Here is a 26,065-nt window from a genome sequence, read left to right on the forward strand (position 1 = left end):
GCCACAGCTGCCACCTCTAAGGAGCTGGCACCTACTGTCCCCTGAGGTTAAAATAATCAATTCTTTCAGGAGAGAGACAAGAGAGAGAACTTATTAGGGAATGTGCCAGGTCTTCTGGCTTCCTGGAAAATTACTGGGCTATAGTCTAATTATAAAAAATCAATCCCTTAAGATCCCAGTAGCCCTGGGGAATAGGTAGTGTGGAAAAGGGCAAAGAAGAAATGAATTGGGTGGAGGGCAGTACTAACTTTTGCTGGGCATATTCTGTGCTGAGCAGTTCTTCACACACTCCATTTAATGCTCATGGGAACACTGTCAGGCAGACATTCCTAGCCCCAGGTCACAGACAAGGAAACTGAGGCTCAGAGAGGTGAAGTTACTTGCCCAAGACAGAACCAAGGTCTGGCTAACTCTGACACCTATGTTCTTCCTTGCCACTGCCTTACCCTGTGTGGCCTTAGGTGGGTCTCTCTCTCTCTCCTTCTGAGCCTCAGTTTCCTCTCCCTGAGATGGGAATGGCCTGCCTGACTCACAAAGGCCTCAGAAGGATCTAGACTCCTAAGTGCTTAAAAGCATGCTTAGGGCCCAGCCTGGGACTGGGATTGCCTTTTTTGTCGTCCTCAAAGCTGACAACCTTGGAGCTCTGAAAGAAGAAAATCCAAGGCCTCATTGAGGGATGCAGGTGTGCCTCTGGTGCGATGCAACAGAGGAAAATCACTGGGTTCCCTTAGGTCTTCAAAGGAGGAAGGAGGGGAGGAGGCAGAGAGGTAAGCTGAAGACGGAGATGTCTCAGGTGTTGCTGTTTTTGATGACTGCTCAGCTGACAGCTTTCCAATCTGAGAAACACACATACTCAAAGTCTAACCTCCTCTGGCTTAAAATAGAGCCACTGAACCAACAATGCCAAGTACAGGGCAGAGTCACCTGCCTGACGGGGCCAGACACATCCCCCGTGGCCCCAGTAACACCCACCCCCAGCAGGCACACCTAAGCGCCTCTCAGCTGTGCATCATGGGATGCTCAGAACAGTGAGGGAGCACAGCCAGCCACAGATCCTCGACTCCATCCCAGAGACAAGGAAAATGAGAACTATAGAGGCAATGGGAGGGGGATAAAGCTAGCAGCATCTGGCCTGACAAGGATCATGACCTGGGTAGCCAGACAGCCCTGAGTTCAATCCTGGTTCAGCCACAGCCTGGCTGGGAGGACTCGGCAGGTTAAGTATCCCTTGGCAGGTTAAGTGTCTCTGTGTCCTGGGCTGTAAGGTGAGAGTCCCGTGAGTGATGTCTGTGACTATGGCTAGCACAGGCAGAGTGTTTGGCCCTGCCCTTGCTTATGGAAAAAGAATTTTCAACACCTACACACACACAGTTGTGAAAAAGGAGGAGAAGCAGCTACTGGCTAAGGGGCACCTGGAGAGTGGCACAAAACAGTTTCTATAATCCTCAACATGGTCCTATGGGGTGAGTGTCATTACTACCCCCGTTTCTCAGATGGGAAAACCAAGGCACAGGGAAGTACAGGTGTTCTGTTTATGGACACCCAGTGGTATGGTTTAGCTCTGTGTTCCCACCCAAATTGCATCTCCAATTATAATCCCCGCGTGTTGAAGGAAGGACTTGGTGGGAAGTGATTGAATCATGGAGGCAGTTTTCCCCATGCTATTCTCGTGATAGTGAGTGAGTTCTCACGAGATCTGATGGTTTAAAAGTGTTTGGCAGTCCCCGCCTCCTCTCTCTCTCCCACTGCTATGTAAGACATAGCTTGCTTCCCTTTTGTCTCTGCCATGATTGTAAGTTTCCTGAGGCCTCCCCAGGCATGCAGAACTGTGAGTCAATGAAACCTCTTTCCTTTATAAATTACCCAGCCTCAGGTAGTTCTTCACGGCAGTGTAACAACGGACTAATACACCCAGCTAGGAGTGGAGGAATTCAAACTCAGGTCTTACTGACTCCAGTTGTGTCCACAACCAGGCCCTCATTAACTCTCCCCTGAGTGGGCCCTGCCCTTCCCCCAAGATCAGGCCATTCCCCACATCCCACTGTCTCCACAAACTCTTTTTGGGCTCTTGTTGGGCTGTGGGTCCTTGGAGCCCCACTCACTCTGACTCTGAGACTTTAGCCCAGGTTTCTGCTCCTCTGAAGTCTGGGCAGAAATTGGAATGTTAAACTTGCTGATGCTGTTGCTAAAAATCAGGCTGAGGTAGTGGCACCAGCACCCTGTTTCCGGCCCACTGAGCTTCATCCTGCTTCTCGGGAGAAGAAGGGATCCAAGGCCCTCTCTACCAGGTACTGGGGCCCAATTCTGCCTGGGAACTGAGTCGGACAGGCACCGGGTTGGACATCCCTACAGGCCCCAGGCATCTGATCACTTGTGATATCTGTAACGGTGGCTCACACTTCTAAACAAATCCTCAGGGCCAAGCTCAGCTCTCCAGCTCCACATCTACTGGTTCATTTAATCCTCACAACCACTGTATTAGCTCCCTGTTGCCGCTGCAATAAGTTATTACAAACTTGGTGGCTTAACACAAATGTATTATTGTCTAGTTCTGTAGGGTGGAGGGCTACACAGGTCTCACTGGGCTCAAATCGAGGTGTTGGCAGGACTGAGTTCCTTTCTAGAGGCTTCCATATGGAAGTATAGCCTCCTCTGGGACCTGGAGGGCCTAGGCTGCAGGCTGGGCCTCAGGGGCTTAACATACGTCAGCGACTTAATACAACAGGACAGAAGCTCAAAACCCGGGCTCCTGATTGGGGGTTGGGGGACGACCTTGCAATGTATCATTCAGCCCCACGGTTTTCCCGTCTTGTGGGCTCCCTCTTGTCTAAAGACTAGGTCTCTGCATTCAGCCTTCCGGTGGGGAAAAGAGATAGAGCACGTGTGGGGCAGGGTTTTATGGGCCAGGCCTGGAAGTGGCATACGTCACTTCTGCCCATGTTCCATGAGCTAAGGCTTGGTTACATAGACCCTGCTAAGTGCAAGAAAGGCTGGGCAATGTGGTCAGCTGCGTGCCCAACTCCACCACCCCAGTGCATCCCGGGTCCCTCCATTTCTCTCCATCTTCACACATTTGGACCACACTAGCCTTCGAACTGGCCTCCACTCCTAGCCACCATCCCTTTTCCCCATGACAGCCAGAGGCTCTTTAAAAAATATAAATCAGATCATTGTGGTGTTGTTGTGTGTGTGTGTGTGTGTTTGTATGCCTGTGTTTGTAATACAGCCTTTCCATGGCTTTCAATAAACCCACATAAGGGCTTGTAAGACCCTGTGTGAAGTTGCCTCTTTGTCTTCCTTCTGCTCCGCCAAAGTATCTGCACTCCAATTCTCTAGCTCCAGCGACACTGGCTTCCCTGCAGTTCTGGTTGTCAAGCCATGCTCAGTTCCGTTTTTAAGCACCACCTTAGGTCGTGGGGTTCACCTTCCCCAAGAAACTATCCCCTTTCCTTCTTTATCACTCTTGTCTTAAATTAGTTTTTTGTTTGTTTGTTAGCTGGCCCTCCTTACTAGGACTTCACCTTTACTTACAACAGGAATGTTGTTTGCACCAGTAGGTGCTTGGTAAATATTTGTCTGAGGATTGATTGACTGAATGAAAGAAGGAAGGAAGGAAGGAAGGAGAGAAGGATGGGAGGAAGGAATGAAAGGAAGGAAGGAATGAAAGGAAGGGAGGAAGGAAGGGAGGGAAGGGAGGGAAGGGAGGGAGGAATGAAAGGAAGGGGGGAAGGAGGCGAGGGAGGGAGGAATGAATGAAAGTAAGAGAGGAAGGAAAGAAAGAAGGGATGAAGGAAGGAATGGAAGGAAGGGAGGAAGGGAGGGAGGGAGGAAGGAAGGAAGGAAGGAAGGAAGGAAGGAAGGAAGGAAGGAAGGAAGAAAGAAAGAAAGACTGGTACAGGGTCACAACATGAGTTAGCGGCAGGAACAGGATTTCTGCAGGCCCGGGGATTTGGGCCTTTGCTTCAGATCTCACTATTCGCAGACACATGAACCCCGGGCAGGCGCGTGGGAGGCGGACAGGGGAGCGGCTCTTCGGTCCGGGACACATGGCGATCCCAGCCTCCAGGTGCCCAGCAGCCGCCCCGCTCCGCCCCGCCCCGCCCGTCACAAAGCTGCCGTGTGGGGCCGTGGCTGGAGGGGGTGGAGCGCGCGGTCCGGGCACATGGAGCAGGTTGGGACCGGGGCGGGTACCGGGGCCGGGGCGTCATGCAGAGGCCGAGCGTGTGCGCGGCAGGGCTGGTCCTGTGTACCTTCTGCTACCTGCTGGTGGGCGCCGCTGTCTTCGATGCGCTCGAGTCCGAGGCGGAGAGTGGCCGCCAGCGACTGCTGGTCCAGAAGCGGGGCGCGCTCCGAAGGAAGTTCGGCTTCTCCCCCGAGGACTACAGCGAGCTGGAGCGCCTGGAGCGCCAGGCTGAGCCCCACCGCGCTGGCCGCCAGTGGAAGTTCGCCGGCTCCTTCTACTTCGCCATCACCGTCATCACTACCATCGGTGAGCCGCCTGGAGCCTCCCTCTGCGCCCGCTCCAGCCCCAGCCGTCCCGCGGCGCCTTTGGGTTTCGGTCCCACCTCTGCCCCCGCCCAGCTGAGCTACTTCAGACGGGTCATTTCGGCTCACCGAGCCTCCCTCGCCTCCCTCGCCTCCCTCGCCTCCCTCGCCTCCCTCGCCTCCCTCGCCTCCCTCTGCTGAATGGAGCTGTCAGCCCACGCAGGCAGGGACGGGAGGAATCAGTAAATCGAGTTTGCCAAGAGGCTGGGTGACCCGGAAGTGCTCAGAAAACGTCCAAGGGGCTTGGAGATAGATGAAGCGGGGCTCTGAGACCAAGAGGCTGGAGCTGCTTTTCTTTGCCTAGTTGCATCACACTTGCTGTGTGACCTTAGACAAGTTGCTCAACCTCTCTGAGCCAGAGTTTTCTCTTCTGTAAAATAGTGTCGCTAATTGGCCTTATCTCAGGGCTGTGGTGAGAGTTATTATCCAGGAGACAGACTATGCACAGACAGGGCCTGTGCTAAAATGACACATACAGAGCACTACAAAGAAAACATAGATTTTTGATTATTGCAACTGTTGTTGTTACCCCATAAGAATGGGGACCTAGTCTGTCTTAGGGACTGCTGTATGACCAGTGCCTAGCGTGCAGTAGATGATCAATAAATACTTGTTAAAGGAATGACTGATAACCACAGGCTCTGGACCTTGCCCTCGGGGATGCAGAGCAGTTCCTTTGGAGCATCTGGACCACCAGCTGTTGCCATGACTACCATCTGGCTGGTATCTGCTGAACCTAAGCCTGGGGGGACAAGGAGGAGAGAAGTGGGCTCTGCAGGGTTCCAGGCTTGGTGCTGGCCACTCCCCAGGCTCCACTGTGAGTGTCCAGGCACCCCCGTGGGGCTTGGATCACCAGGCTGAAAGCCAGTGCCTTGGGGAAAGTTTCTCCATAACGCTCTTGCAAGTGAATGTGAGCTGTGGCTTTTGCAGTGGAGTTAAAAGCATGAGTTCTGGAATCACAGAGACTGGATTTCTGTTCTCATCTCTGTTGCCATGTGCCTTCTCTGGCAATTGATTCTACCTGTCCAAGCCCTGGTTTCCCCAAAGGCAAAATGCAACTGTTCCTACCTCACTGGGTGGTTGTCTGGTTTCAGGAAGGTCAAGCATGTAACACGCTTGACATAGTGCCTGAGGCCAAGTAGGCACTATTCATTAGTAATAATTCGTTATTTGCCAACATGGCCCCAGCTTTTATTCAGCTCTTTTGCCCCCTCCTGTCCACATGGACACCCCTGCTTCCTATCTTGGTACAGCCTGAGACCCTCCTGATTACCGTGCCCACTGCTTTGGGATGCCATCAACCTGTTCTCTCTGCCTTGTCCACATTCTTTGGAGGCTTGCCAGGGGGTTTTGGCCTCTTATCCTGGTTCTTTACCTCTGAGGTACATCTGGGAGGCTGATATAAGAGACTCAAGTGGAAACAGGAGGAATTTTGCCTTTTCTGGCCACTTGGGGGCACCACCACCCTCTGTGGTCCAGTTGGCTTAAGCTAGCCTTGCAGAGAGCCAGGTGCCAGGCCCCAGGAATTTGGGTTTTGCTTGGATGGGAGAGAGGCACTGAAGCAATGGAGGATGTTTTTTAATAGCTCAGGCCCATGGAGGGTGCTGGTTAATAACTCTGGCCCGTGGAGGGTGCTGGGTAATAGCTCAGGCCCGTGAGGGTGCTGGTTAATAGCTCAGGCCCGTGGAGGGTGCTGGGTAATAGCTCGGGCCCGGGGAGGGTGCTGGGTAATAGCTCAGGTCCGTGGAGGGTGCTGGTTAATAGCTCAGGTCCGTGGAGGGTGCTGGTTAATAGCTCTGGCCCGTGGAGGGTACTGGTTAATAGCTCTGGCCCGTGGAGGGTGCTGGGTAATAGCTCAGGTCCATGGAGGGTGCTGTTTAATAGCTCAGGCCCCTGGAGGGTGCTGGGTAATAGCTCAGGCCCGTGGAGGGTGCTGGGTAATAGCTCAGGCCCGTGGAGGGTGCTGGGTAATAGCTCAGGCCCGTGGAGGGTGCTGGGTAATAGCTCAGGCCCGTGGAGGGTGCTGGGTAATAGCTCAGGTCCGTGGAGGGTGCTGGGTAATAGCTCTGGCCCGGGGAGGGTACTGGTTAATAGCTCAGGCCCCTGGAGGGTGCTGGGTAATAGCTCAGGTCCGTGGAGGGTGCTGGTTAATAACTCTGGCCCGTGGAGGGTGCTGGTTAATAGCACTGGCCCGTGGAGGGTGCTGGGTAATAGCTCAGGTCCATGGAGGGTGCTGTTTAATAGCTCAGGCCCCTGGAGGGTGCTGGGTAATAGCTCAGGCCCGTGGAGGGTGCTGGTTAATAGCTCTGGCCCATGGAGGGTGCTGTTTAATAGCTCAGGCCCCTGGAGGGTGCTGGGTAATAGCTCAGGCCCGTGGAGGGTGCTGGGTAATAGCTCAGGCCCGTGGAGGGTGCTGGTTAATAGCTCAGGCCCGTGGAGGGTGCTGGGTAATAGCTCAGGCCCGGGGAGGGTGCTGGGTAATAGCTCAGGCCCGGGGAGGGTGCTGGGTAATAGCTCAGGTCCGTGGAGGGTGCTGGTTAATAGCTCAGGTCCGTGGAGGGTGCTGGTTAATAGCTCTGGCCTGGGGAGGGTACTGGTTAATAGCTCAGGCCCCTGGAGGGTGCTGGGTAATAGCTCAGGTCCGTGGAGGGTGCTGGTTAATAACTCTGGTCCGTGGAGGGTACTGGTTAATAGCTCTGGCCCGTGGAGGGTGCTGGGTAATAGCTCAGGTCCGTGGAGGGTGCTGGGTAATAGCTCAGGCCCGTGGAGGGTGCTGGGTAATAGCTCTGGCCCGTGGAGGGTGCTGGTTAATAGCTCAGGCCCATGGAGGGTGCTGGGTAATAGCTCAGGCCCCTGGAGGGTGCTGGGTAATAGCTCAGGCCCGTGGAGGGTGCTGGGTAATAGCTCAGGCCCCTGGAGGGTGCTGGGTAATAGCTCAGGCCCGTGGAGGGTGCTGGGTAATAGCTCAGGCCCGTGGAGGGTAGTGGTTAATAGCTCAGGCCTATGGAGGGTAGTGGTTAATAGCTCAGGCCCGTGGAAGGTACTGGTTAATAGCTCAGGCCCGTGGCCTTTGGGCAGTTTTGTCCCTCTGAACCTCGTTTTCTTATCTATAAAATGGGAATGAAAACATGTCATATAGTCATTGGGAGGGTGAAATCTGATAATGCATGCAGAATACGTGGATTAGTTACTGTCATTATTAGTTATTATCTTTATTCATTTCACTCTTTGCCAAAACCTGGCACAGTCCCAAACAGCTGGAAGCCTCTTATTCCTAAAGAGACTCCTCTGTTTCTCACTAGCACCCCCTTCAACTTGGTTGAGCTTCAACTTTCATTGAGCATCTAGTCTATCTCGAGCTCTGTGCAGGACCCTGGTGATGGGGACTACAGAGAGGTGACCACCTTCATCCCTGCCCTCAAAGAGCTCAGTCTGGTGACGAGCAGGTCCCGTTTCTCCACAAAATAACAGAGAGGCAAAGTGATAGGGTTATGCAACAGAAATGTGGAAGTGGAGCCACAGGCCTTTAAATGTATGTAGCGCTGATATTTTGAATAAGTTATATATGCATACAGTACACACTTCACAGAGCACAAAAGGGTATGGAATGAAAAGGAATTCTCCCTCCCACCCTGTCTCTCAGCCCATAAATTCCCCTTCCTGGGTCAAATACAGTTACCAGTTTCTTGTGTGTCCTTCTAGATATATTCTCTGCCTATATATTCCTTTAAAACACATACACATACATTATATAGACATTATACACACAGTTTTGTCTCTTGCTTTTTTCACTTAATATATGTTGGCGATGTTTTTACGTCAGTCTCTAAAGAGCTGCATCTTCTTGTTTGTAGGGCTTTTCAGCCTTGGAACTACTGACATTTGGGGCTGTGGGGACTGTCCTGTGCATTGCAAGATGTTTAGCAGTGTCCCTGGCCTCTACTCTCTAGATGCCAGTAGCACACAGACATCCCACTCCTCCCCCCCATTTGTGACAACCGGAATGTCTCCAGATGTTGCCAAGTGTCCCCTCAAGGGCAAAACCACTCTCGATTGAGAACTGCTACTGCGTAGTATCCCATGGTTTGAATGGCACTATAATTTATTTAACCAGGCCCCTTTGGATGAACGCTTACATTGTTTCTCATTTTCACTACGACTGACAGTGCTGCAATTATGACCCAAGTGCACACATATTTTTGCTCACATGTGTATATTGAAGGGCTAACTTCCTAACTGTGGAACTACCTTGGTCAAAGGATTTATATTTTTTGCTTTTTGGCAGGTAGGGCCAATCTGTTACAGGAGGCACATTCTTTTTGGGAAGATCCACCTGACTGTTCCTGGGGTACAGGCTCCTTTGAGAATACCATGAAAGCGACTGCTCCTCTTTCCAGGAAAAGATACACAATGAGATACCCATTCATTCCCCTGCAATGGCACGGTGTTCCAGGACTGAAGGTTGCCCAGTCGTGTTTAGATTCCCTATAGTAGTTGAAGGGACCCAGTAAGAATCCCCACGCCAGACAATCAGAACCAAAAGGTGTTTAGTGTGGGCAGGCTGAGCAGTGGAGGGGGAGGTAGTCAGGGGAAAAGGCATGTGGAGAGGACATGCTAGCTGGGGAAGCAGCTCGGCGTATAGCTGGAAAGTGGGACAAGTTTTGCTTTTTTTTTTCATTAAAACATAATTTACATACAGTAGAACTCACCATTTTCCTGTGTATGCGCCTGACAAATGAATACCTGTCAGGTAACTGCAGCCGCGATCAATTCAGAACATTGCCATCAACCCCCAGAATTCTACCACGACTTCTGTAGTTAAGCCTGTCCCTAACCCCAGCTACTGGCAACCAACCATAGATCTGTTCTCTGTCGCCACAGTTTTGCCATTTCCAGAATGTCATTTACATGGAACCATGCGGTCTGTAGGCTTTGGAGCGTGTCTTCCCCCACGCAGCTGGAGACAGTTGAGATCCATCCTTCGTTGCCGCAAGTTACAGGAGTTCATTCAGTTGCTGAGAAGAATTGCAGTGTTTGGATGCCCCACGGGTTGTTTACTCATTCTCCAGTCGAGGGACACTTGGGTTGTCTGCAGTTTGGGGTGATGAATGACCTAGTTAGGACTAGTATTTGGAGATGCCCTTCCAGCCCCGGGGCCCGGGAGGGACGCCGGGCAGGCAGGCTGCGGGCGGGACTGTAGTCAGCTGGAGCTGGGCGCTCACAGCCCTCCCCTCCGCTCTCCCTGCATAGGGTACGGCCACGCCGCGCCGGGTACGGACTCCGGCAAGGTCTTCTGCCTGTTCTACGCGCTCCTGGGCATCCCGCTGACTCTGGTCACTTTCCAGAGCCTGGGCGAACGGCTGAACGCGCTGGTGCGGCGCCTCCTGTTGGCGGCCAAGCGCTGCCTGGGCCTGCGGCGGCCTCGCGTGTCCACGGAGAACCTGGTGGTGGCCGGGCTGCTGGCGTGCGCCGCCATCCTGGCCCTCGGGGCCGTTGCCTTCGCGCACTTCGAGGGCTGGACCTTCTTCCACGTCTACTACTACTGTTTCATCACCCTCACCACCATCGGCTTCGGCGACTTCGTGGCGCTGCACAGCGGCGAAGCGCTGCAGAGGAAGCCCCCCTACGTGGCCTTCAGCTTCGTCTACATCCTCCCGGGGCTCACGGTCATTAGCGCCTTCCTCAACCTCGTAGTCCTGCGCTTCCTGGCTGCCAGCGCCGACTGGCCTGAGCGCGCTGCCCGCCGCCCCAGTCAGCGCCGCCCGGGGGCGCCCGAGAGCCGCGGCCCCTGGCTGCCCCGCCGCCCGGCCCGCTCCCGGGGCTCCGCCTCCGTCTCCTGCCACGTACACCAGCTGGAGAGACGCGCCCGCGACAACCTGGGCTTCTCGCCCCCCTCGAGCCCGGGGGTCATGAGTGGTGGAGGCACCCAGGCTCGGGGCCCGGCGGAAGTCCATCTGACAACCCCACCCAGGCCCGGGTCGAATCTGGAACGGGAGGATCAGGCTTCAGCTATTAGAGCACCCTCCCCAGGGTTTGGAGACGGTGAGGGGCCTCTAGGCGGTCTTCTGCCACGAGCAGTTTCTCATTACCGTCTGTGGCTAAGTCCCCTCCCTCCTCTCCAAAAATATATTACAGTCACATCATAAGCACAAAGCAGGCTCTAGGGTCACCCTGTAGGAGCAAATTCCTTGTAGTCCAAATTGTATGAGGGCGTGGCCACATCAGCACCCAGGAGAGGCTCTGCACAGGTCTACGTCAGAGCCGACCCTCCAGAGCAACTTTTCTGTTGTGAAGAGGCTGGTTTTCTGAGTAACGGTTGAAACGTGCAACTTTCAACACTGGAATCCTCGCTGGAATTAGTGAGGTCAGACGCTCACATTACAAGAAGCATGGGGAACAAAGGTGGACCAAATGGGACCGTGTACAGTCCAGTGTGGACAAGTGGGTCAATCTCTGCGCTAAATGATCTCATTCTCTGCACGGTGTGTAGAGTGGAGTCAGCCCACGTGTGAACGGCGGCCTTTCTCCCCCAGAGGGCTGATGCTCTGTCCCTGGCCAGCCCCCCTTCAAGATGAGGGAGGCCTTGCTGTCACCCACCTGCCACGTACTGGGACCACTTGGACGCAGCAGAATGCCATGGGACGAGCTGTGTTCCGGGTCCCATCAATCACCAATGTGACCTTGGAGAATCTCATCCTCTCCCAGGGCCTCAGTTTCCACATCTGTAGAATGATTGGGTTCATCCAGAACCCTGCTCCCTCTTATGCATCTCTGGCGGGACTTTCTGGAACAGGCCCCTTCACCATAAGGGGGCAGAGACAAAGCCCGAGGTGTGGCATCCTGGCACCCCGTGGCACTCAAAGCCTCCACTCACTCACTTTCCTTGTCTTCCCAGATAGGGCTGTCTCAACACAAAGCATGAACGAGCCAGGTTAGAAAAGCCAAAAACTTTAATTTCAACATGAGCTACATGGTCATGAACACAATGCAAAGTGACCCCACTCCAACCCAGGGGCCCCAGAAACCCTCCCTCCCTAAAGGCCTGGGCGGCTCCTGCTCCAAGAGAGGGAAATGAGGGAAAGGTGGGTGGATGGAGAGAGGCCCCCAGCCTAAGGACCCGGGCTCCTGCCTTCCCGCCACCTGCCCAGGAAGCAGTCATAGAGTGAAAGGGCTCCAGAGGTGATGCCCACAGCCCTGGGTTTGGCTCCACTCTGACCTCACTGAAGCACTGGGTTCAGTGGGTACCATTGGCCCACCTCACAGTCTCGGCGTCGGGTGAGCTTGTGGACGCTAATGCTTTCCGTCCACTCTGAGGTGCTGCTCCAGACGTGAGGCCCTCCCAGAGGGCCTCGGAGACACCATGGGGGAACAGGGAGTGGGGCTCGGTCCCTGGGCCTGATACAGCGCTGCTGCTCAATAAATAAACGCAGGTAGCCTTGCCTGACGCAACAGCTGTGCCTCCAGAGGGGCTGGGACTTGGTGCTGTTTCTGACACGGAAATGCACCCAGGAACTCCTGGCTGAAGGGAATTGGCTTGTGAAGTGCATAACCACCCCCTAAGCCATCTGCTCCACCTCTGGGTGTAAAAGAGTGAGCTCTGGGCTATTGGAGAACCGAGTTCCAGTCCTGCCCACCCATTAATACAGTGGGACCTTAGGACGTTCCCCTCCCAAGACCTCAGCTCCCTGCTTTGAAATGGGGATGACAGCACAGGCCACCACCTCCTCCCCAGGGGCTCCTGTGAGGGCAGAAGGGCACACTCGAGGTAAAAGCATTCGGAAAACAAAGTCTGAAAAGCACAATAGGAAGGCCAGGTCTCATTGCATGTGAAGGTTTGCTGACGACTTCCCTGAAATGAGGCGCCCACAGCTGCTCCCATTCCCTCACTGCCCCAGGCAGGAGCTGGTGTTTCCTAACTCTCCCACCAGTTGGTCCTGAAGATGCGATGGCCCCTTACTGGGGGCCTCCACCCAGGCCTCAAGGTCTAGACCCAATCCTGTGTACCCTCAGTCAGCTGGGCCAGCCCCCCAGGAGAGCTAAGTCTCCCTGGCAACCCTCTCCCCGAGACCCAGGCCCAGAGAAGTCACTGGCTTATAGAGGTGGAGCCCAGCAGGGCTATGCAGCCCAGGGCTTAGAGGCTAGGAATCCTTGTTCCAGCAGACATGCACTGGAGCAACGGTCTCCTGTTGCCTGAAGAACAGTGGCGCCCCTAGTTCTTCCCCCTTTGTGCCCTTGCTGAGGGGTCTTGTGTGAGTCACTTCCTGTTTCTGGGCCTCAGTTTCCCAACCTCTCAGATGGGCTACAGATTGTCCTGCCCATCTTTTGGGGGCCATTAGGCTTCAAAGAAAGAAGGGAGGAGAAGGTATGGGCAGTGGCAGCCCTACCTCATACTGCCCTGGCTCCAGCTCAGCCTCTATTGGGAGGAGGGGACCCAGGCTGGGGGTGTCACTGAACACACAGGTGACTCCAGGGGTGGCTTTTCCCCCCAAGCTAGGTCTTGATTTCCTTGTCTGTAAAATGGAAATGGACTAATGGTCCCAAAGGCCCTTCCCCTCTACTATGCAAAGGGGGTTCTGGAGAAGGAGAGTGGAGATGGCTCCTTCCTTTCCATGGTATCCTGCATGTGATCTTGGCCCAGAGATTGAAAAGAGTCACCCCCTGGAGACCCCAGCCCCCCTGTGGCCCCCAGTGCCACCCTCTCTGCTCCTCTTCAAACAGTGCAGCCTGAGTCAGCAAGGGGCCAGGCAGTAGTGGGGACAGGATGGGCTTGAAGCTTCTCCAAAGCGAATGATGAAAATGTCACTCTCCTCCCCAAACCCCCATCCCTTGGTGAGGACAGACTGTAGTGCCCACTCCCAATGGTCACAGCCCCTGGGAAGGGGGCACATGCTCACGATGATACAAAGAAGCAGGGCTCCAGCCCCCAGCTGCTCCACCCCTCCAGGAGGTGCGCGGGATTTCACAGAACAAACAAGAAAATCATTGAGGGGGCCCTCACTGACCACCCCCAAGTGTTGTTATTGCTTCGGAGCTCTCTCTCTCTCTTTATAAAGGCTGTGCAGACACCAGGGGAAGGGCTCAGGCTGTCAGGGCCAAGCCCCTGCTCCCTCTGGTTGGGACAGCCAGGCTCTGCCCTGTTTTTGAAAAGCTACCCCTGAACAACCACAGCGGTGATGGCTGGAGAGAGAAGGTGCTCTCCTGGCTCAAAATATTCCAACGGTGAGTCATAAACGAACAGCAGAGAAATCACACTGGTTAGAAAAACAAACAGGCAAGGGGCCAATTCTGTGCCTCGAATGCGAGTCCCTCCAGAGCCCTGCTCCGTCTGCCCCTAGCCTTGGGATTCCACCCACCACGGTCCCAGGAAGCTCTGAAGACTTCCTGGGTAAAGGGGGCATCTCCAACTCCCCTTCCCAGTGCAGGGTAAGCAGCTCTGTGGAGGTGATATACATCGACCAGAACTTTAAAGGATACCCAGGGCTTACACAGGCTAAGGGAAGGGAAGGATTTCCAGATGGAAGGAGTTGCCTGGTGGGACTGGGACTGGGACCGGGACTGGGAACAGGGTGGGACCAAAGGCAGCCTGGGTGTCCTCAGGGGAAAACAACACCCTCTAATGGAGGCCAGGCTCCCTCTGCCAAGGTCCTACAACCCTTAGGAGTGCCTCATAAAGAAAGTCAGTACCAAGAATAATAAATCAGAACAGCCGAGTCTAACAGGCAGCTCCAGCTATAACCCTACAGGGGACAGGGGAAGGAAGGGGGCGGAGGAGGAGGAGCTGGCCTCCTGTGAGCCAGGCTGCCCCATCTAGGCCCAGGCCAGCAAGGAGACAGTGGTCACCTGGAATGTACTTGAGTCTCCTCTCCACCCCCGGTCCTGGGACTCTGTAAGGACTATGCATGAGCTAAGAACAGGCCCCAGGGCTTGGAGCACTAACTACCTAGCTGGCCTGGACTATGCCCTACACAGCAGGGACTAGGTCAAGAGTGGCAGGCTTCTGGGTGCCTCCCAGGGGAGGTGGCAGAAATGTGCTTCTATAAAGAGGGGCCAGCCTCCAGCCTCCCTTGCATGCAAAAGGGCTCCCGCAGGCCCCAGGGAGGGCTGGGCTGGGAAGGCAGCTACCCAGGCCTGCTGGAAAAGGAATCTCCCAGTTCTTACACTCACACATCTTCACTCTTCTCTCGTACCATCATCTTTCCTTCCGCCAAGGTAACTGAGGCCGGGGCAGTGGGTTCTGCCCTTAGTATAGGATGGTTTGTTTAAAAAGACTAAAATAGGGGGGCTCTATTTGCCTCCCCAGCCCCCTGGCCTGGAGGCAGGGGGGGTAGACAAGATGACCTTCGACCTCATGCAACAAGGAGGGGTTCTCCAATTTGAGAAACCCTTATCTTGGCACCACCAATTCCAATCCCAACTTTCCTTAGCCTCCCCCTCCAATACAGCACCCCCCAAATGCTCTCTAGGGTTGGGGTTCTGGAAACTCAGGTTCCACAGCTCCTCCACCAGAACAGAGACGACAACATTCTTTCCAGTCCGCCAGCGGTTCCTAAACTAGCTTGTTGCAATCCCATGGAGCGAGGCACCTGGGGGTCTGTACCAGGCCCCCGGCACCTCCTCCTTTCCTTTGGTCCCTGCTGAACCCCAATTCCTAGAGCCACCAGAAGAGGGGCAGGCAGGAGGGGACGGACAGATGGACTCGGACAGGCTGCGGCAAAGCTCCTTCCACGGGCAGGCAGAGGGAAGCCCAAGCTCCGCTTCAAGTGGGGGCTCTGGGCCCCTGGGAGCTGGCTCCGGATCCTTGCAAAGCTGCCCCTTCATCTCTGGGGCAGGAGTAGCTGCCTGAACCCGGTGCCGCAGGAAAGACACTTGCTGGTAATTGGCACCATGGAAATGGCCGGCTGGGTTCTGGACTTGGCTCTGGGCAGCAAGCTTCCGAGGAGGCAAAAAGGGGGAGAAGTTGGACAGAGTTTGGGAAGGGAGAGTGGTCTGCTCTGCCACCTCAATCTTTCCTTTCTCCGGACTGCAGCCACATCCACCAGGTCAAGAACCAGCCAAGTCAAAAGTGTAGCCAATCCCGTTGGGAGAGGGAAGGTCTCAGGGGGTAGGAGGCAAAGAAGGGGTGAGGAGGGGCCCAAGGGGGGCAGGTCTCCCCATTCTGCTTCCCCACTATGGGGGAGAGCCCCGTCCTCCTGTTCAATGTGCCCCTGGGCCTGGGGTCCCAGGTCAGGGCTGGGTGGTCTCCAGGCCATCTTGGGGAGCCCCTCCCCATCCCAGCACTAAGAGCGCTCTCCGCAGGGCCCCACGGTGCTCTCGAGGGACAACTGGGATGCCTGCCGGAGCAGGGGGCCTGTGGCTGGGTCCACCATGGAGGAGGTGGGGAAGAGCTTGTACCAGCCCACGGCCAGGGTGGTCAAGTCCAGCTCCTCCAGCAGCACGCGAGCCACACCCATGAACTGCTTCCGCTCCATCCGCCCGTAGTTCCCCCACACGATCACCTGCGGGGCAAGAGACACAGTGGTTCAAATCCTGCCAGTGCCACTCACAGGCCGAGAAGCAGAACCTGGGTCGCCCCCATGCCCAATCCATCTCAGTCCTGTGATTTCTACCTCCTTAAAATTGCAACTCCTCAACAGGCCCTGGTGATGCCAAGCCCCTGCCTCCAGAGGCTGGTGACAGTGATGATGGCAATGGGTAGAACACTTGCTGTAGGCAAAACTGCAAATACTTTTCCTGCACACAGCACACATTCCACTGGCACCAGAATGTTATCAGGTAGGTACCGTTAGGGTCCCCACTTTATGGATGAAGAAACTGAGAGTCAGAAGGGAACTTGTTCAAAGTTGCACAGCAAGTTGTGGACAGTGAACTGAGGGCCTCACCTATTTCCTCCAGGCGAGGCCCTCCAGAGACACCCCCCGCCAGGGGTGCCCTCCTGTCATTCTGGTCCTGTGCATATGTGCTCGTGCACATACATGTGAGCGTACTAATGCCCCTCACCTGGAGGACTTTGCCCTGGGGACTCTCGGGAAACAGCAGCACCTGGTTATACAGTGGGTCCAGCGACTTGCGAGCAACTTTGGTCTTCTTCTTGGCAATGCAGACGCCATTCTCTAGCAGGTAGGCCTTGATATAGGCCGCTGGGGACAGAGGCCAGCAGGGGTGAGTTCTAGTTTGGCCCTCAAATCGTGGACAAAGGATGCAACAGAGGGAGGCTGCCCACCCTCTGCTGGAGATAGGTGTGCCCCCATGGGGTCTGGGGAGGACGCACCAGGACACATGGGGGGTGGGCATTTGGGGGCAGCAGGTACAGCGGGGCTTGGGTGCAGCCTGCCCCACCTTCTCTGGTGGTCCTCACTGTCTCCCCTTCCTTTGCTCACTCGCTCACCTGTTTCCTCCCTCAGTCCGTGATGTGCCCACCCTCTCCCTGGCTTATGCGTCCATCTGTGGACCCACTCACTCACCAAGCCTGAGCACCTACTGCAGGCCAAAAACTCTGCTAAGCACTGGGGTATAACGATAAGCAGGAAAGATGGTTCCTGCCTTCCAGCTCTTACCACTGGGCACCATGTGTCCAGTGGAGGAGAGGAACAAGGTCAACAGACAATCTCAACTGGCTCCCCAAACAAACCCTAAACTACCAGTTCCACATAAGACATTACAGTTGGGACGGGGGTCCCCACAGTTGGGCCCAATTTTCTCTCTTCAAGGCCCTCGGTACCCATCAGGATATCCTCCCTGACCTCCACCCCAACCCTGCAGGGGAGGGTAGGCCCCAGACCTGGCAGTGTCTTGGAGCCTGGCTTGGCTGTCAGTCCCCGGGCCTGGATAATGTCCACTTCCAGCTGACCGTTCCGCTCCTGCAAGCCAATCTCCACATCCCCTGCAAGAGGCACCAAGAGATGAGACTGGGAAATGGCTCAGAAGCTCAAGCTGGGACTCAGCTCTTCCCCTCTACTTACAGCTGAAACCCCCTTCCCCTGCTCCCAGCCCAGGATAAGACCAGAACCAACTCCCACCAAGTGCCCAGGCTCTGCTGAGGGCTGGAGAGTGTGCCCTGGGCTCTAGGTGGCATGCGCAGAGGATGGATCAACAGGCAGAGGGGAAGGAGGGAGAGATGCTGGGCTTCTGGTGTGACCCCCCACCTCCCCTAGTCCATTTGAAACCAGCCTTGGGGCACTCACCCATGGGTGTGGTGGCCAGCGTCTGGCGGCCCACAAACTGTGCTGGCCCCATGCTTCCCAGGAAGTCACTGAACTGGGCATCCGATGCCAGGCAAACTCCTCCATAGTTAAGGCTGTGAGAGGAAAAGATGAGACAAAGCACATGTTCCCAGTGGTTCCCAGTGGCTGACTGACAACTCTGGACTCAGGCAGTCAACCTCCATGAAATGGATATGCTGAGACTTCCCTCTTGGGATGGAGATAAGGTTTACCCAGTATCTGGCTCATGTGGTTTAGTGCCTTGATACTCCAAATGTGGTTCAGAGACCAACAGCATCAGCATCACCTGGGAACTAATTAGATACATAGAACTGCAGCCCACTCCACCCCCAGCTGCTGAATCAGAATCTGAATTTTAACGCGAGCCACAGATGATGCCCTTGCATGTGAAAGTGTGAGCTCTACTGCAAGGGGCTCTGGACTCTGAGGGGTGCATTTCTTGCTGCTGCTTGGCCACCTAATATTCACTTCCCCTTCCTCTGGTAACAGGATCTCAAATTTTCTTTGTGGAGCCCCCTCCCCATGGCACATGATCACAGTGGGGTGGAGGGAACAGCTCCTGAGACTGGGTCTCCAGCTCAGCCTGGTCAATCAGGGCATCCCTTCCCCTTGGCCAGTGATCGGCTCAGAGACAGGCATGTGGCCCAGTTCAACCAACAAGAATCAGGCCTGGAAGCTTTGTTTGAACTATGGTGAGTGAGACGCTCTCTTTCCCACCAGATTTGAGCCTGAGATGCAGGACTGGAGCTTCTGGTGCTATGTGGCTACCATCTGGATCCTGAGAACAAAACCATCAAAATGACAGCATTGTGTGAGCTCCTGGATCAAGCTCTGCCTGAAGCAAGCTACTTCATCTTTTGGTTACATTAAGTCAATATCAACAGCAACAACAAAGATAATTTTATTATTTTGCTTAAGACAGCTTGAGTAAGTTCTCCCCACTCCCTTCACTTCTCTAAGTGTCTCTTTCTTATCTGTGAAATGTGAATAATAATGTTCCCGTCTCTTAGGTCTGTTGTATTAAGTGCGATGAGGCACTAAGTACCATGCCTGATGTGCCCCTGTTATCCTGAGGACCAAAGCACTTGCAACCCATTTTCTCATCTGATCCTCACCACAACCACAGGAGGTTTTTTTTTTTTTTTTTGACACAGAGTCTCACTCTGTTGCCCAGTCTGGAGTGCAGTGACACAGTCTTGGCTCACTGCAGCTTTGAACTCCTGGGTTTAAGCAATTCTCACGCTTCAGCCTCCCAAGTAGCTGGGAATACAGATGTGTATCACCACATCCAGCAAATTCTTGTGTTTTTAGTAGAGACAGAGTTTCATCACATTGGCCAGGCTGGTCTCGAACCCCTGGCCTCACGTGATCCACCCACCTCAACCTCCCAAAGTGCTGGGATTACAGGGGTGAGCCACCACACCTAGCCCAAGAGGTTGGCTTTTGATCTTTATCACCATCATTGAGATAAGAAACACATCTGCCGAGCAAAATGGTGACCCTATTCCCTGGCCAGAGCTGATGCATACAGAGTTAGAGGCTTAACCCAAGTCAGGCCAATCAAAACCTCTCTCTGGGAAATAAAAAACAGAATCCTGGAGACTAAAAGTCACAAGAATGGCCTGCCCTCATGCAAAACCCATAAACTCTACTCGCTACCCAGTCCTGGCTGCCCAATTCTTCCCTGAGCCATGTGAGGTCCCCCAGTGTTCTGTTTTTATTTAAGCTATCTGCAGAGCTAATGGCAGAATATTCAGCCTGAGTGCTTTTCCTTCTCCTGATTTCCTAATACCCCTGGCCTGCTTTCCCCATTCAGACAGTAGCCAGGGTGTCCTATGTTTGCTGCCTCAGAGAAGGAATGACCCAGCAGGAGGTACAGAGCAAGAGACTTGGGCTCCTGACTTTTCAGTTCCAAATCTAAGGAACAGACTTGAAAGAATAAGTACAAAACTAGGCTATCCTGCCCCGAAACAGACATATCCTCAGCCTGGGAGAGCAGAGGAAGTCAGGCAAGGAGGGAAGATTGCTGAGATGCTGCAGGATCCTTGAGGAAGGTCTGCAGTCCCCAGCTGGTGAGTGCTGGGGGAGACAGAAAACTCCAGATAGGCTGGGGGCATCTGAAAGCAGAGGAGACCTGCACCCACCCTGCTTATTGGGTAGAGCTAAGAAAAGGGCAGAACACTCTAGAGAAATGGCTGCTTGGGCATCTTGTCAAGTGACCCCCTGGGAGATCTCGGAGGCTCTCTGTATGTCCCTCCACACCCTAAAGAGGAAAATATGATCCAGGTGCACTGGATGGAAGGGCAGATTCATAGAGTCCTGGTGGTCTGGGCATAGAGAAGTGGCTGAGACCAATGGGAAACAGTGACCGGGAGCAGACAGTCAGATCATGTTCCAGGAGATAGCAGAATGACGGACGATGATTGAGGAACACATACTCTGTGCCCAGTGTCTGAGCACCACAATAATAGCAGCCCATGCTACTGGACGCGAGCCCTCATTGACATCCAGCTGGTACACCAGGTGTTATGGCCAGCATCCATATGATCCATTCATTCATCCAACAAATGTTTACTGAGCATATACTATGCACTCTATTATGTCCAGGCACTATTCTGGACACTTGGAACATGTCAGTGAACAGTGATTCCTGCCCTTGAGGTGCTTAGATTCTAGTAACATATTGTACACAATTAATATCATAAACATTACAGTATGTTAGAAGGTGGCAAATGATAGAAATCTTAGGAATAAATAAATAGAAAGTTCTTGTGGGCCGGCGGGTGGGCCGGGGGGGGATGTGGGTTGCAATACAAAATAGTGTGATTAGTAGCTGTGACCTGTGCTTCCGATTAAATACTTTGACTGTTACCCTGGGCCTGTTCTAGAAATTTACATGGCTTCTTTCTACATAAACTTCCCCAGGACACAGGCATAACCTTTGGGAAAATCCTGAACTAAGTGAGTCTAAGTTTTCAGCAAACAGAGGACACAGGGGGACTTGATACACAGATTAGCAACAGTGAACTCCCAGTGCTCACTAAATGCCACAAATGTCAAAGTGCTTTATACTTATTAATTCATTTCAGCCTCACAACAACCCTATGAGGTCAATACTATTACTGGATCCATTTTATAGATGAGCTGGAGAGTTAAGAACCCTGCCCAAATCACACAGGTACTGCACGGCCCCACCCTACCCCTTGGCACTCACTTCTATACTTGGAGGCTACCTGCTCTTATACCTGCCACTAGGTCTGAGGGCTTATTTTCTGGCTGTGAGAATTCTGAATTTTGCTGGGGGAGAAAATTCAGCCTGTGGCACAGGGCAGGCTTGGAAGCACCTGAGCGTTCATGGCCCAGAAGCAGCCCCCACCCAGTGACAAACTGGGAGTCTGCAGTGGGGATAATGCAGGTGAATGTTCACCTAGCCTCCCAAGGCTCCCCAGTGGGCCTGAGCTCCAGCTGCCCTTAGTGGTAGCAGGCTTGATGATGCATCCGTTATTAGCTCCCCTCCCTTCCCATCCCATTCCTTGCAGCTCCCACACTGGGGATTCCTGGGATGGCCTGCCAAATATCCAATTTCCACTTGAATCTTTGAGTCAGGGTCTGCTCTGGAAAAAACCAAACTAAGACAGAAGCTGAGTGGTATCTGAACCCAGAGAGTCAGGCTTCCAAGTTTATTATCTTAACAATTATGCAACAATGTTTTTTTATAGAGAGGAAGTGTGAAAAAAATAAAGTCACTTAAGTGTCTGGGGACTGAAATGTGTACCCACTATTCTTGCAAAACGAAAGACCCTCAATTAACAGCACAGAAGCCATGGTCTAGACCAGGGGTCCCTAACCTTTTCAGCACCAGGGACCAGTTTTGTGGAAGACAATTTTTCCATGGACTGGGGCAGGGAGTAGGGGATGGTTTTGGGATGCAACTGCTCCACCTCAGATCATCAGGCATGAGTTAGATTCTCATAAGAAGCCCGCAACCTAGATCCCTCTCATGCACAGTCACAGTAGGGTTCACGCTCCTATGAGAATCTAATGCCGTCACTGATCTGACGGGAGGCAGAGCTCAGGCGGTAATGCTCGCTAGCCCACTGCTCATCTGCTCTGTGGCCTGGTTCCTAAGAGGCCAGGGGCCAGTAACCCTGGGGGGACCCTGGGGTTGGGGACCCCTGGCCTCTTGCACACTGGTGACGTGGCCTTTCCTCCATGCCCCTGCGTCTCTTTTCCACCCTACCCTCCCAGCCATCTGGGGGGTCAGGCTCCATTTTGTAAGGAGTGTCTGGGCTCCAAAAGCCTGAGAAATGGTGGGGGTCTCACAGATTCCAGGCATAGAAGGAGTGCAGCCTCCCAGGCAGAGGGAGGCCCTCTGCAGCCTGAAATTGAAAGTTTCCTCCAACATCATCATGTCTGCTCCTCAGTTCCTGGTGGGATTGTGAGCAGACAATGGGGAACTGGCAGGCCTGGTAATTAGCGGTAATTGTTTATAATATCTGGGCGGCTGCCTGATTTCCTATCCCAGGGAGCCTTGCTAGCTGCCAAGGAACCCGGCTGACGCCCCAGAAACCCTGAATAGGTTATCACGTCCTCCCGGGGGCTGGAGGAAGGTGGAATAAAGTGGTGGCCAGGCCCTACTAGCCAGAAATCCAACTGCATCAGAGACCTGACTCCACCTTGGGGTCTTTCCTGGAGCACGAAAAGAAGGCAGAGGTCACAAAATCAAATCTGCCTCTACTCCTCACTAGCCAACCGCTTGCTGTGTGACCTCTGACAAGTTGTTACTGCCTCTGCATTTCAGTGTTCTTAACTGCAAACGAAATCACACTGCCTCATGGACAGTGTCTGGTCTTTTCGTTGGCCAGTGCCTGTGCTGTCTCAGTTTCAAACGTTTTTCTGCTTACGGCATCCATGAGCACAGGGGTATAAAAGAGCTTACTGAATTAAGTACTGCATATGTGCTACAACTTTGACAAGTGCTTGTATGCAACAGGAGCTCAATAAATGTTCACTGCCAAGCCCTACAGCAGGACTCACACTGGGAAAATAAAGGATGGGTTGAAGACTGGATTTGGTGTAACACAGACCCTGGATTCCAGTATTATACAACCTGTGGGAAGTGTCTTAACCTCTCTGAGCTGCAGTTTCCTCATGTAGAAAATGGGAATAAATAGTAATCATCTTGCTGAGTTGTTGGGGAGGGTCAGAGAGCTAGTGCAGGCAAGGTGCTTAGCACAGAGGACCTGCTGAGTGAATCAAAGGGTGAGATACCGTGGCCTGCTGGGCCTGCTGCCTGGCCTGGGAGAGCCTCCTTGCTACATTCTTGGCATTTTCATGGCATTTCAGATTCTAGACCTGTTAGTAAGTGCAGCATCTGGATGCCTGAGAACAAGCCCAAGCCATTTTGGGGAGGACTGCAGCAGCGGATCCCTTCCAGGGACATGTGCCACTTGGACAGGCGCAAAGCCCTGAAACAGGATTACAACCTGTGTTCTGCTGGCCTTTTATTTTGTGTTAATGGTGAAATGAGATTTCCTGCATTTCAAATCCTATTACTCTTGTTTGCAGAGCTGAAACCCACTGGTCTTTTATTCTTAACCTCTGAGCTTGGTTTGACCCCTGGATTTTCTGTGTTCTTGATGGTGAAAGAAGTAACTAGGTCACGCAGGGGTTTCACTCCATTCTCTTTTCCAGATGGATCACTCGTTTCAACAGCATCAGAAATTAAAAGGTTGCACAGCCCTTATGGTGATTATGGGTTATGTGGTTCTCAAAGGTTTAGGAATTTATGGGTTCCCTGTCCATCCATTCACTACATGCCCGCCCATCCATCCATCCATCCATGTATCCATCCATCCATCCATATATCCATCCATCCATTTATCCATCCATCCATTCATCCATCCATCCATTTATCCATCCATCCATCCATCCATCCATCCATCCATCCATCCATTTATCCATCCATCCATTTATCCATCCATCCATCCATCCATCCATCCATCCATCCATCCACTTATCCATCCATCCATCCATCCATCCATCCATCCATCTGTCCATCCATTTATCCATCCATCCATCCATCCATCCATCCATCCATCCATCCATCCATTTATCCATCCATCCATTTATCCATCCATCCATCCATCCATCCATCCATCCATTTATCCATCCATCCATCCATCCATCCATCCATTTATCCATCCATCCATCATCCATCCATCCATCCATCCTCCCACAAACTCACCAAACCTACAATATAGTCAATTCTGCTGTAACATGAAATATACATTTCTAAAAATTACTGTGCAATGCAAAATCCTGCTATAAAAATCACAGAGCTTATGGGAAAATGGGGTCAGTGTCACATCAAAAAAAGAAAAAGGCAGGAATGCAGTAAAAATGACAGCATGGTTTTATATATGTTAAATGCTTTAGAAATGCATAAATACTACAATAAAAATGGCACATGACCTTGAAAACAACCTGCAGTTTGCTTGTGGATGGGGCTGTCAGAAGAGGTGCAGCCTGTGAGTGATTTTGAGGCAGTGAGGGAAAAACTGAAGTCAATGGAAAGTTGTACCACCAAGTGTGGACGGGTGTGGCTTATAATAGTAAACTGAGGGTGCCGTGGATGTCTGAGCCACATGCGTTTTGTGTATTCTTATGTGGGTGCAGTTTTCTTCATTCATCCAGTGTTCCTCGTGGATAAAATTGCACCTGAACAAATGCGAAATTTATGTTATGCTCAAATTGTTCCCTAATACTTGAATCATGTTGGAACAAATTCTCGTTTTCAAAACAAGCACTGTAGCAGAATTGCCCTGTGCCAGGATATACCATATCACACAATGCTGACTCCGACTTCTCAAGAATTCAAGATATTTCCAAGCCTGACCACCTCTATGAGACAGTGTGTGGCTCATGGATACAAAGCCAAGGATTTTTTTATTTGTCAAAAATTTGTCATGAGTCAAGCACTGATAGTACTATTTATCAATGTTGATCCATTTAATCCTCTTAACAACTCTATAAAAGCTAGGTACTTGTAATTAATACCCATTTTACAAAAAGGGAAACTGAGGCACAGAATTGTTAAGTAATTGAACCAGAATCACTCTGCTAGGAGTGGAAGACCTAGGACCTAAACCTGGAGAGTCTGGCTCCAGAATTCACCCTCTTAAGTACTACGTTATACTGTCTCTATTTGTCTTGAGGGGACCTCAGCCTTGCCCAGAGCAGAGCACAGGGATTTGCAGGCCAAGCTATGGGGTCAGGCAGGCCTGGAACTGAATCCTGACTCCACCACTCACTAGTCGTGGAGGCACATTCTTCACTTCTCAGAGCCTTGGTTTCCTTCCCAGTAAAACAGGAATAAAGAACAATAGGATAATCCCAGTGCTATTGTAAGTATTAAATGAGATAAACACCTTAGAACAGAGTCTGGCACAGTCAAATGCTCAAGAAATACTAGCGCTTATAAAACAAAACAAAACAAATCCCTGTCTCCTAGCCACAGCTGCATCCAGTTCTGCTTTGTCCTTTGGGCATGGGGATGCTGCTAAATAATAGAAGTGGGGAAGAAAAGGGGTTCTGACCACCCACCCAGACTCTTGAGCCTTTGGTGATCAGGAAACAGCCTTGACAGGACCATGACCCTGAGCCCGGGGGCAGTGGCCCTGCCATCGGCTCATACTCTGCTTCCCTGGGCTGTGAACACAGTGACCCAGACACTCAGAGACCCGGATGCTGATGACCCAGACATCTCAGGACAACAAAGAGCAGAAGGAAGAAGCAGGTGGGCGCTGGGAGCCAGCCTGGAGTGCTTCTGGGTCAACAGAGAGGATGCCAAGGCCCTGGATTCTGTGTGCTGAAGGGGTGGGAAGGAGTGGAATGTATGCATGCTTCTGCTCACACACACCCACCCATTGTTCATCAGAATGTGCAGAGCACCGACTGGGCCAGCTAGACAGGCACTGAACTCAGCGTCTAGTGGGACAGACAGACACACATGTGACAATTAAGATAGAGAGTGTAGGGCACTGTGGTGGGGGAGGGACAGGGGACTGTGAGGGCTGCTGATACAGGCAGAAGAAAGGTAGGCCCGACCCGTTCCATTCCACTTCTGCCCACGCCCAGGACAGACATTGCTAATCAACCTCAGCTCTCCTGCCAAGCCTGGACTTGGCTCCAGAATCCTTCTCAACACAGCACTCCAGGGAACCACTATCAATTGCTGGTGTTGGCACATGAGATACAGCCTTTGTGCCAGTTCTCAGCTGAGGTCTGGAGAAGGAATG

At 52.8% G+C, this 26,065-nt stretch overlaps 2 protein-coding genes across 2 annotated transcripts in view; one reads left to right on the forward strand and one right to left on the reverse strand.

Moving 5' to 3' along the window:
• The first annotated feature begins 4,146 nt into the window (after positions 1–4,146).
• KCNK15 (potassium two pore domain channel subfamily K member 15) lies at positions 4,147–10,644 on the forward strand. Its single transcript, XM_033186507.1, is given in 3 exon segments — positions 4,147–4,489; positions 9,796–10,465; positions 10,467–10,644. Coding segments are annotated over 3 exon segments (990 nt in total). The 5' UTR covers positions 4,147–4,206; the 3' UTR covers positions 10,504–10,644.
• Positions 10,645–11,477: 833 nt separating this feature from the next.
• The window catches only part of RIMS4 (regulating synaptic membrane exocytosis 4), a 58,362-nt gene continuing 43,774 nt past the window's right edge, over positions 11,478–26,065 (reverse strand). Inside the window, exons 3-6 of the mRNA XM_033186508.1 lie at positions 17,727–17,839; positions 17,324–17,425; positions 16,543–16,682; positions 11,478–16,040 (exon numbers count right to left, since the gene is read on the reverse strand). Of these exons, the coding sequence (XP_033042399.1) occupies positions 15,822–16,040; positions 16,543–16,682; positions 17,324–17,425; positions 17,727–17,839 (574 nt within the window). The 3' untranslated portion in view covers positions 11,478–15,821. The remainder of the gene's footprint in view (positions 16,041–16,542; positions 16,683–17,323; positions 17,426–17,726; positions 17,840–26,065) is intronic.

This window comes from Trachypithecus francoisi, unplaced genomic scaffold (assembly GCF_009764315.1).
Source record: "Trachypithecus francoisi isolate TF-2019V2 unplaced genomic scaffold, Tfra_2.0 Lachesis_group21, whole genome shotgun sequence".
Classification (NCBI taxonomy): domain Eukaryota; kingdom Metazoa; phylum Chordata; class Mammalia; order Primates; family Cercopithecidae; genus Trachypithecus; species Trachypithecus francoisi.